Source organism: Rhyacophila brunnea, unplaced genomic scaffold (genome assembly GCF_057557595.1).
Source record: "Rhyacophila brunnea isolate RB1 unplaced genomic scaffold, BYU_Rbru_1.0 scaffold_18, whole genome shotgun sequence".
NCBI classification, from domain to species: domain Eukaryota; kingdom Metazoa; phylum Arthropoda; class Insecta; order Trichoptera; family Rhyacophilidae; genus Rhyacophila; species Rhyacophila brunnea.
The window spans coordinates 38,941,592-38,953,986 of NW_028232837.1; the positions used below are offsets into that span (position 1 = coordinate 38,941,592).

The 12,395-nt window shown below is 37.7% G+C and overlaps 3 protein-coding genes across 4 annotated transcripts in view; 1 reads left to right on the forward strand and 2 right to left on the reverse strand.

The window, feature by feature from the left end:
• The window catches only part of Root (ciliary rootlet coiled-coil, rootletin), a 131,010-nt gene extending 125,145 nt beyond the window's left edge, over positions 1–5,865 (reverse strand). Inside the window, exon 1 of the mRNA XM_085945352.1 lies at positions 5,775–5,865. The gene's annotated coding sequence lies outside the window, so the exon portion shown is untranslated. The remainder of the gene's footprint in view (positions 1–5,774) is intronic.
• Positions 669–4,868, reverse strand: LOC147073496 (protein FAM185A). The gene has a single exon (XM_085945350.1). It carries the CDS (start codon positions 4,866–4,868, stop codon positions 3,753–3,755), a length of 1,116 nt encoding a protein of 371 aa, XP_085801476.1. The 3' UTR covers positions 669–3,752.
• The window catches only part of Tti1 (Telo2 interacting protein 1), a 53,689-nt gene continuing 46,143 nt past the window's right edge, over positions 4,850–12,395 (forward strand). Inside the window, exon 1 of one of the 2 annotated variants that reach the window (XM_085945349.1) lies at positions 4,850–5,863. Coding sequence is in view for 1 of the 2 variants with exons in the window: in XM_085945341.1 (XP_085801467.1) it covers positions 8,853–8,875 (23 nt within the window). In the remaining variant the exon portion in view is untranslated. Of the gene's footprint in view, positions 5,864–8,709; positions 8,876–12,395 lie in introns of those variants that run through there. The other variant, XM_085945341.1, reaches the window with a different exon arrangement.

Consider the following 12,395-nt stretch of genomic DNA (forward strand, 5'->3'; position numbering starts at 1 on the left):
AAATCAACACATCGCATCGTGAAATATCAATAATATTTATTCTCGGCAATCGCAGATCACTGAGAACAAGATTTATTCATATTTATTTTATTTGTTCGATTTATTGAAAAAGTCTTGATTAACTGAAAGTCATACTAAACTTAAGCAGTTATGTAAAATTTATGTAAAAGCAGTCACAGTAAGTATGTATATAGAAGTTGATTCTCTCATTTCCTCAATTACCATTAAACTCGTGGCACATTCAAGACATACATTAAACTTAGCAATAAAAGTGACAAATACTTCTCGGTAAATAGTTACATATCGTCTATGTAATACCTATGTCCAATATGTTCAAAACACATATTTTTGGCGCTCTCGGTTAAACGGCACAAGTCGCAATGATCGGTGCATTCAAATTTTGAAATAGACTACTTGGACTGGGTTAAAATCAATACCGCATATGAATTATCCATACTAAAAAAGCAAGCAAGACCGCGTATATCCCTGATCCAATACAAACGGAGAATTGCAGTAATACCGCGTGAGGTCCAACTGATGTACGAAATAATCCTATGGCAATTAATTTGCACAGACGCATACGATAGTAAAAATATATTTTCTAATATAAAACAGGAAGACACAGTAAACTGCATTTAAATTTGTTTTTTATCTTTTTTATTGACGAAAATGCAAGGTTTTTTGTCCCTCCTGAACAGTTTGACAAATGGTTCTTCCGCGGTATTAAACTTACATAGATATCATTTATTTTAAAGCCTGAAAAGATCTATCACTTTACTGGTGACTGGTGTTTTGCAAGACAACTTTAACAATAATCTTGTATGTTGATCAATATTTTACTTTACTTAACACTTTATTTTTGTCTATCAAGACTGAATGCTTTCTTTTACAATTTTACATGTTATCGTGTTATCATGTGTCACTCTCTCTGTGAATGATTCGGCTAATTAAAAATTCATTATACGGGTGGGGCGGTTAGCAGTTTTTTTAACCATGATTATTTTATTTTATCAAAAATTATAACTAACCGCTTAATCAGCTTAAAGTGTCATATTATAAATGCATTTTTAAATATTTGCAATTTTTTTTCATTGACTGTACGATTCGATGTGTATCTTAGCCAGCTCATGATTAATAGGGAATATACGTTATCCACTCGCTGAACCTACTAAGTCCACACTCCGGATCCGTTACAGGTTCGAGTCCCGTCAAATGTCTCATTTTTTTCTAAAGAGAATTATTTCTAGCGGGTATATGCATGATATATTTACAAATTATGTATGTTCAATAATACTAATATTGTTATTTGTTATTATACATACTTAAGGCCATGCATTAGTTGAGGCACGGTCTAAAAAGATCGTTGCTAGGCGATGCGCGGACTGCGGGTCGCGGGTGCAAATGACACCTGTCAAACGAAATATTATTTTTCATATAAATCCAACATACGTTCATTTTATGTTCTGTTTATTGTTCTATTAGTAACAATAATAATATATTCATTGACATGTTTTCTTTTTAAAGTAAATGGGTAACGTTTTTAGTCATCTTTACACGATTTTAGAATTAATTGACCCGTCGCCATCACGCAGCAAAGTGACGTGCTTCTGGCTCGAGATTCTCTCAGTGAATGGCAGCGAGTCCAAAATTTCGTTGCGCCTACAGTTGGAAATTATTTGGCGTTTCACTGATGCTTCACCTTAATAAAATTTTGAATGATATGAGGTGAGTATTATTTTTGACAAAATGTAAAGAGCGCCTACAATGTACATTAAATTGTAATATAACATGATTTCATTGAATTTTTTAAGGGAAGCATTCACCATTCCTATTTTTCTTCACTTGATCGGCTTACATTAAAGTATTCAAATCAACCACAAGGAAGTCAGCGAGACCTCGTCGTATCACTCGATTCATATTGCATCGCAGAAGTGATAAACAGAGAAGATGTAAATCCCCTCCCCGCACTTAAAAATGAGGCCCAGTTACCCCTTACCGTCGCGCAGTAAGCTCTTTGCACAGTAAAATAATTGCTTGACAATGACTGCCCGAAAGAAGACCGATCTCACAATTTTGACGATGAATGGAAAATTGAGAATTTCTCTGTGATGATGGAAGAGGTTTCACGCCTCAGTGTCCTCAATCAAATATAATATTACGTTTGTTCAACAATCGGAACGGTAGAGTGCGGTAGATCACTGCGAGTTTTGATACAGTCTACTTGAAGTTGGGACTTCTTCTTTTGACCATTTCCGATCCTGATAGGATCATATGAGGCTCCGCAGAGTGGAGGTTTTTGGTTTTAGTGAAATGGATGTTAGCCATTTGCTCAACCTATTAGGTCCATACTTTGATTCTGAACACAAATTGAAAAACAATGTGTAGTTTATTGGCAGACCCAGGATTCGAACTCGGACCATGACATTATAAGCCGGCAGGGCGCATCAGGACTATCTTTGATAAACTATGTCAGTATGAACATAAACATCACCTATCGACTAATAATTATTCCACTTCTTAAATTGTTCTTTAACATTTTAATAATCAGTAAAGCATGCCAATTTGCGATATACCGTTTGAAGGTAATTTGACATTCTATGCATGCTCCTCTAAGAAATTTAACCAAATAAATAGGCTGCCACAATACTAATAACATAATAATTCGGTTAATAAGCGGATGGTATTAATTTATGTTTGAAAGAGAGAAACTCATTCACTTCGCCCCATTTTACTGGGACATGCTGGGTATGAAAATGCCTGTAAAACAAACCAAAGAATACAATCATATTGACAGTGATCAGCAAAAACGATACATCTTTAGTCTCAGTCTGAGTTGAGCCGATGTGAAAATGCAAAAACTGAAGACACCAATTGAAACTGAAACGTGACTCGGTGGGTTTGCCCCCAGTTATCAGAGTTGCCGGTTAAACTGACATGTAAACAGTACTGTTCGTGTACGTTTGAGTTTTCGCGATGGCCTGTCGAGCACAAATCTCTCGCAATGTCAAAAGACCACCTATGACTTTATGACAGTGTTTATTGAGACTTATCGGATACGTTTCATCTCATAGAAAAGAGTGATCATCGCCAATAAAAAAGAAGCTTCCTACAGTATTTAGTTGGACCAGAATATAAAAAATAATTGAATTACGAAATCTTTTTCTGTAACTAAGAAAGAAACCAATTAATTAAGGTACCTAAGTACCTATTTAATTTAATCCTTAGTATGACCATTTTTGGTAGTATGGCGATATGCGTCATATTTTCTTACCATTCTTCAAATTTTGATTGAAATTTATTTTTGCATATATAGGTAAGTATGTACTGGATACTAAACCGATCAATATGTTTGGAAACTTAATATAAAATAGTATTCGCTTTCAGTGGACAAAAAATACGTAAATATATATCGCCGATTCCAAGCTGAACTGACAACTGAACTGATCGTCTAAATACACCATTGTTTCCTGAACTGAATTGATAACTGAAACTGCGATTGAACTGAGTTCGAAAAGAACCTTTAAATATATCAATTGTTTTTAAATGCGGCATGAATGTGATATTGGGCCGACGAGTTTTTTTTGATGACCTCGAAAATATTCATTATAAAAATAATATTCTTAACATTCCTTGTCACCGTCATCGCTGGGACGGCACGCACATCTGAACTGACAGGGTGTGCACTGCTTCTTCAGAGGTATACCCAGATGGATGTCAGATATCGATGACGCACGTAAATCGGTACTGCGACCTTACGAAGGTTTTTTATTTAGCGCGTCTTCGAGATCCTTCTTCCAAGAGGACAGCTTCAAGTCTACGGAGCCATTTCTGCATTCGATATGAAGCTCTTTCGGGTGTTCGCCGGCATCGGTATTCTCGTATTTAAAAAATTTCTGCTGCTGATCGTCCACGACACGACCGCAGACGGAGATCTCCGGGTCGATGCGGAGTTTCCCGGCGATCACTTCGATGGAGTTCATACTCTTCAAGTCGTCGGAGATCCGGACGTCGGCCAGCCCCGACTCGTGCAAGAAGATGCTGCTCTTGCCGACGAGACGGGACGCCTGCAGGCGGATATCGCCCCTTTTTAGAGTGGCGTTAATAGTGCCGTCGAAGCCGGTCACGGACAGATCGCCGCTCTCCAAGATTTCAATGACGCAGTCGCCGTGCAGATTAGCGAGGCGAACGCAGCCCACGGCCGTCGTCACGTGCGCCTCGTCCGCGTAGCACGATTCGCATGAAACGTCTCCGCCCCGAGTGGCCATCTTCAGAGTGCCGGCCCGGAGGTGCTGGCAGACTATGTCCTCGACGGACGTTCGGATGTCGACGTTCTCCGCCCGCAGGGTCCCCTCGCAGCGGACGGGACCGCTCTCGCTGTGGATCTCGACGCTGCGCCCCCGGAGGTCCTTCGCCCTGACGGACCCCGACGCGGTTCTCAGGCGACACGAGTCGCAGTGCATCCCGTCGACGGACACGCTCGACTTTCCCAGGGCCCTGACGTCGAGACTGGCGGTGACGGGGGCGCTCACGACGCAGACCGCCTCGCTCTCGGGATCCGTCCCGTTCCCCGCGACGTCTATGCGTTTCGCCGTCCGCTTGACGGTGATTCTGGAGGAGCCGTCCTCCGCGCGCCCGTACAGCGACACGGTCAATCTGTCGCCGTCGGGGCGGTCCAGCGGATCGAGCGGCGCTATCCGGACGTGCATCGGCGTTTCGATGTAAATTTTTGAGAACGGGTCGACGGTCTCGTCGAACGTTTTGATCAGTCGCAATTTTTCGGCGTTCGCCCGTCCGTCGACGGAAGAATGCGTTAACCTCAAAATGTTACACACGCTCTTGGAGAGTTTCCGGAGCCTGGCGGAGAACATCGTCGCGTTCGCACGCGGACTGCTCGATGGGCTCTAAACGATTTTCGATGAGGATTCGGGCTCGGGCTCGCTTCAATACATTTATACTTTTTCAATCATCTTTAATTCAATTACGAATGACAGCTAGCCATTTTCAACTTCAACCAGTGTTCAAGTGTTGCCATCTTTTCAAAGTGGAATTATAGTACAGAGCCTCCAAAATTATAGTATTTGGGAAAAAAGTATAGTACGCGTTGTCATCTGTTGAAAATGTATAAGTATCTCAGAAAAAAATAACGGAGAATTCGAAAGACTGAGAGATCCCCTTTTATTTTCAAAGTCAAGAGATGTTTTTACGTTTTTCGAGCAATTTTTTTCCAAGTTCTCCAAATTTTCTTATATTGCGAAATTATAGTACTTTGCACCAATTTATCGAACGGAAATCTCGAAATTTTAGTACTTTTTACATATTTTTTCCGATATTCAAAATTATAGTATTTTGGGCGTACTATACCTGTTTTATATCGTACATAGTACGCAGACCAACATTATAGTACAAATACTATAATTATAGTACGGTTGGCAACACTGACTTCAACTGGCTTTCTGGCTGACGGCATATTATTCGAACAGGGGTACGATGGGAATCGGGAATCGGGAAAAGTAAAAGAACGAATTTGTAAAAGAAAACCTACTTAAAAATATTCTCGAATCGCAGATTTAACTCTTTATTTTAATTAAAAATCACATCAATCGGATTTCAAAGGTGCATAGACAATAATATAAAAATATACAATACAATAGTATACAGCCACACTGTTATGAACATCTTTCTGTCAAAGTAGAATTCAGAATAATATTCAAGCGAAACGTCAGATTCACAATCACATGCAACTATCAAAAAAGCATATTATAATTGGTTCTCACCTCTCAGAATAACGACAATCCAGGTTTTCTTTATTGTTGTTCTCACTTCACCTCCAAACTTACTGCAACTTCTCAAAAAGGTACTAAAGGTAGGTAGGAAATTGAATGTAAATTATTGTAAACAAAAATATCGATCATGAAAGCTAGTGCGCTGCTCTATTGAGAGCTTTTGGCACTATGTCACCGCCATCTTTAGATTAATAAAACCTGATCATAACTTTTTGCACAAGCAACGAGTGGTCCATTTTTCATCTGTCAAAATCAGATCCCTGATTGCTTGACATATTGATTCGCCCTTTCTCGTTTCAAATTAAATTATACAAAATTCTCATATCAAATATATTAATAAATTAAGTATAAATAATATACATTCCTGTTATTCATCAGCTGTCAAAGTCAGACTAGTCCTTCACACAAAAACTGGTAGTAATATCGATTTCCAAAAAATATGTAACATTAATCATGCATTACATTTTTGTAGGTGTGTTAATGCTAGTGTATTATTAAACATGTAACTTATCTATTCAAATCAAACCATTCCCTGTGTGAACATGACAGACGCGTCAGTATGAGCACTCTATAGAACAATGACAGGCAATGACAGTTCATTCATAGACAACGGGAGGGGTGGAAAAAATAGGACCAGTCGTTGTGAATGTAACGGCTTTCTACTTGAGTCGGCAATGACTATACCCAATACCTCTACCGGCTACCCGCTACCTCAGCTGGGGCCATTAGCGGCCTTTATGCCGGCGCTCCATTGGCACGCAAGTCAGACGATTTAACAGTCTTCGGACTTTTTTTCGCGTGGAGCACCCCAGGTCTGTGGACTTTATAATCCGCAGACCAGGCTCGTTGGATTTCAAACATGTTTTGATATTTTACTCTCCGAGTTGCCAGGCTTCGTCCGTCGATCACTGTGGAAATTCGATTCCACATAAACCAAAAAAAAAAATGTAATTGTTTTAAACATTTTTATTGATTAATTTGTTAATTTACACATTAAGCGCCCATATGCGTACAGTTTTCGTAAGAGGTTGAACATGCCAGTTAATACGTAATGGCGGCCATACAGTTATCTTTGGTAAATAATCTGCTGCGCCCATAGACGGACAGTTTTCGACCTGTCAGATGTGTGCCATGTTCAAACTGCCAACGACCCACCACTCCCGTGTTTTTGTAAAACTGTTGGAATTTCAACACACCGAAAGTTTTCGGGTGACGTTAGCTAGCTGTGTCATAAAGTAGGAGTAGCTGGCGCGATTAGGCGGAAAATTTTGACAGTTCTGTTATAATCTTCTAAGTTCGTTCGATAATAGTATATTATTTTTGTTGCGTATTCTTTTGCTACCTACTCATATTATATAATTACGAATATTGTGAAGTGTCAACTAGGTACCGCAAACAATATTTTCCACTACTTAAATACAAAAATATGTCTAGATATCATGGAAACAGACGCCAACTTGCAATTGCACGTTGTGCAATGTATGTCCATGACAGGGCGATGATGGCTAATACTATGAATAATTTATTCAAAATAAAAGTATCTGGATATATATTTACACAAACAATAATCTAACAAAATCAATATCGTTCAATATACCCTACTTAAAACTAATTTAACACTAGGTAGGTACCCCTGTGTATGATCTCCGCGAACATAACCTCCACAGTTTTTGACACTTGATCTGCCACAGACAATAACTTTTCACTGCTATATTATTTTATACAAGTCTACATATAAATAACACAAAACTATAGGATTATCGGAAGACATTATGGTAATCGCAACTTTTGACTTTTGACAGCTCGACTTTTTTATTCGTTCGTTGATCAGTAGCAGGGCATAGACAAATCGGATGATTTATTGTCCTCGGACTTTTGGCTCGCCAATAGGTGGCCATATACGTACAGTTTTCGTAAGAGATTGAACATGGCACAGACAATAACTGTACGTTAGTGGCCACAACACAGATCAGTTTAACTACCCCATTTAAATCTGATGAACTGTCAACAGACGTGCCCATACACGTACAGTTATTGTCTGTGGCAGAGCAAGTGTCAAAAACCATGGAGGTTAGGTTCGCGGAGATATTACACAGGGGTATTGTTTTAGGTAGAGTATACTTGAACAATATTGATGCACGAATAATTTTACTTTGAATTTATTATGGTTATAATTGTTTTTATTAGAATTAAATTGACATAAAATACACACCTATGACGTTGGTAAAATAAATCATGATTTCGCTAGTGGATTGTGTATTTTATCGATTCACCGAAACAATATTATACACATTTGTGTAAATACAAAATAGAATCTTTTCTTTTGAATAAATTATTTCCTTTAATGGACAGTATTAATTAAGTAAGAAAACGGTAATATTTATAAAGGTATTGATTTTATTTACAATAAATTTAAACATGCCACAAAATTATATTTACATCAATCATCAGTACAATAATTAATTACTATGATATTATTAAAATATATACTTAAATTTTATTTAGATTTAGCGACATTATCATTCACAATTAGGTATATTAATTTATGTTGTGAACGTCTTAAATTAATAATTTGTAATATTCACTACATACAATAAATAAAATTTGAGCACTGAGTTATTAGTCTATATTTTCACAATAACTTAATATTTATAATGCTCTCTAAAATTTTAACATTTATATTATATCGTATAAAATAATATGTTTACATAAATAACTATTACTTTGTTTTACTATCGTAAAAATAAATAAAATATAATATTTGCGATCTCCGCGTACATAATATTATTATCACATTTTTCATAATAAATGAATTTGTATTTTATAACAAGCAACACCAGCCGCAATTGTATCGCGCGGTATATTCTACTTTACGTTACCAACATCTAACGTCTAACGAGATCTTTCGGCTAGTTGAAATTCCAACAGTTTTACAAAAAACACGGGAGTAGGGGGTCGCTGGCAGTTTGAACCTGGCACACATCTGGCAGGTCGAAAAGTGTCCGTCTATGGGCGCAGCAGATTATCTACGAAAGATAACTGTATGACCGCCATTACGTATTCACTGGCATGTTCAACCTCTTACGAAAACTGTACGTATATGGCCGCCTCATGGAGCGCTGGCATTTGACTTTTGACAGCTCTACTTTTTTATTCGTTCGTTGATCAGTAGCAGAGCATAGACAAATCAGACGATTTATTGTCCTCGGACTTTTGGCTTGCCAATGGAGCGCTGGCATTACACACACATTCTTTATCGCATGCCCAGGAGCGTACGCGCCAGAACCAGGTATTGATCGCGTGATATCACACGTGTCAGATGTCTGCTGCTACAATTTACATGTCAACTATATTATCCTGCGCGATAACACAACGTTTTGATGATGTTTTGAGGAGCGCGCGCCGGGATTGAGCGTCTAAAGGCACATCGCGCGTTCATTACGGCGTGATCGTAGAACAATTCAACGGTTTTAGCAAGTAAGAGTGTGATTTTGACATTTAGCTCATAAAACAAACCATTCTTGAAATAAAACAATTCAATCAAATCCTTCCGTACAAAACATAACCAAAATATAACGCGTGCACAAGTTTAGCTTTATTTTTATACAAGAAGGCATCTGTACACACTTAATTTGTACATTATAAGTAGATATAAAAAGAAGAAATATTATACTAGCTGTAGCTTGTGCAAGCGCAAGTATAAAGGCCGGTTTGGACTGGCCGAGTAATTTAGTAGAGTGGCGAGTGATTCAGTGAATTAGTAACTGAAAAGTGTCCGAACACAGTGCATTAGTGAGTGACGTGTAAAAATGAACAGAGCGACGGATATTTCAAAACGGACACCATTCGCGCGACACGAGAGTGCTGCGTCTGACAGATAAACTTGTAACTTCAAAAATAATTTAAATGGCACTATAACAACGTTGTTGAATTGAATCGATTTATGCTCCAAATTCCTATTGATGAATACTAATTTACATAGGATACTGTCATTTCCCTCCATTTTCGTAAGTAAAAACACTCTGTCACTTTGCTTCGTTGTATGGATTTTCGTCTGGATTTAGGACTTGGAGGTGGAAAAATAACACACCGGAGTTGTGGTGGAAACGGCAAGGTATATTTACGTTAATATATTCTAAATGGTTACATTTTTATACAAATTCTTTTCAATTTAATTTTGACGGATAGCTAGGTTAACACTGCTTACTGCGTTGCTGTCAAAAATGCTTCGCTCGCTTAAACAAACGGTCGCTTACGAGCCGTACAAATGCGGCGTTGCCATTCGTATTTTTTTAACGGCATTCAGACAATGTTGCCGGTCAGATATTTAACATTATTTAATTATTTTCGCGATCAACTCTTACTATTTGTTGATTTGATATCGATTTGGGCCTCTCCAGACTCACAGAGACATCCCCAAATGGGGGCCATTTGGGAATGTAACAATACCTACCTATTATATTTTTGTGGTTTCATAAATTTTTGTATGTTTACCTATGTGTATATGTAGTTTGTTTAGGTAATAAATAGGTACTTTATGCACGCTATTAAAACCACACCAGACATCTATCAAGCTGCCAAAGAAATGTCTTGCACATTCCCAAATGTAGAAATATTATTGAATTTTTTTAACAAGCCCTTTATCTAATCTAATGCATCAGGTGAAAGATCTTTTTTCTGTTTTAAAGCGTGTAAAAAAATATTTGAGAAGTACTATGGGAGAAGAAAGATTAAATAGTATGGCCATTTTGTATATAGAGCAAGTTTATACCGAATCGATACTGCCAAAATAATTGACGAATTTGCAAGAAATAAAGCAAGACGAAAATTTATTTAAAACATATGTTTTTTATTTTATTTCTATTACCTTTGTTATATTTTATGTTAATAAATTAATGAGTGTTTCTACGTATAAAACTTTTTTTTTTAACTTGAATTTGGGGGCCCCGAATTTTTTACCGCTCAGGGCCTCCGCTTGACTTGATCCGCCCCTGATTTTATGCTCCATTGTCCTTACTGGCTAAAATATAAACATAATGATAAATGAATATAATTTATAAATATTCTTATGAACACTAGGATAATGTGTGCCTACCTCTTTACCTACTGTCAATAACAATAAGTTTTCTGTGAAATATTGCCATTATTTATCAAAGTATTAATCAATAAATTATCCACACTACCTACCGATATGACATAATATCCTTCATACTGAGTGTACAAAATAAACGGAATAATAAATGAATATAACTTATAAGATAATGTGTGCCTCTTTACCTATCCTCAATAACAAGCTTTCTGTGAAATATTGCCATTTATTTTATCTACGGATCTATCAACACACGTTCACGACGGTTTGTCGCATTGAAGTATAATAAGTATAACCTACGGCAGTCGGCGACTAATAAACTCGCCCGTTCAGACTTGTTTCGTGGCTTGTTTAGTATATAGTGAGAGGTGGTGGGGGTCACTACTCGGCCGAAATACTAGAATAAAATGGATCGGCTGGACTGAGCATTTTATTAAACTACCCGACTAAATTTGTCTGTTCAGACACGTTTATTTACCAAATCACTCGCTACTCGACTAAATCACTGGAACAGTCCGAACAAAGCTAAGTTTAAGTCAAAACAAAAAACGAAAAGTCTGGGTTAAAGACTATAGACGGTTTTTGGTCACCTACCCTTAATTCGTGAATTACGTCAAAACTATCCCGATGATTTAAAAAATATTTAAGAATGAACAGTTCATCGTTTGATTACAGATTCATTCTCAATATCCCCGATCTCCTCACTTCCGTCAATATCAATTTCTGTCACCGAATCCATATTCGACATGTTTGCCGTTGGAAGCTCTTGATCCTTCGTGAAGACCAGCAGATCGTAATACCACAATGATGGTTCATATACTTCATCTCTTCCGCTACCGATACGGCGACTTTCCTCTACTTTTTTTGAACTCTTTCCAAAAAGAACCTCTATGGCTTTGAATTTTTTTACTACAAAGTCTCTTTTTGCCTCGGGAAATCCTCTCTGAAGAAATTAATTGTTTTTGCATAGGTACGCCACATCGCGTAAATTTCTATTTTTATATGTTGCCTATTTGATTCTCCACAAACATGGGAATATTTTATACATGTCCATAAGGTCCGCAATAAATTGGCGAGAGAAATTGCGAACGTCCATTTTTGACGGAACGTAGTAAAACGATTTGACGTATGGCACGCGTGAAAGATTGGACGCGACTAACCTCACTCTTTCCGCTGTTCGCTACGCGACACACGAGCATTCCCGCGCGACATCTTGCACACTATACTTTCACGCAGGAAAGATTGTGTGTGTGCAGGCCGCTATTGGAACATGGACATGGGGTGCCCTGTGCCACCGCCATCTTTAGATTAATGAAGCCTGAGCATAACTTTTTGCACACGCAACGAGTCGTCCACTGCCATACTATTTATTGATAACGTACTTGTAAGCAGAGTTTGGTATTCTATAATAACTGAAGAATATAAATAAGTTATTAGTTATTTTTGTCGTTTAGAATCGACTGTCACATTGACAAACGTCCAAGTGTATTATGATATTATTATACACAGAAGAAGTTTATTTA

Excerpts from the sequence above, each read along its gene's own strand:
- LOC147073496 (XM_085945350.1), bottom strand. The coding sequence starts at position 4,868 with ATGTTCTCCGCCAGGCTCCGGAAACTCTCCAAGAGCGTGTGTAACATT.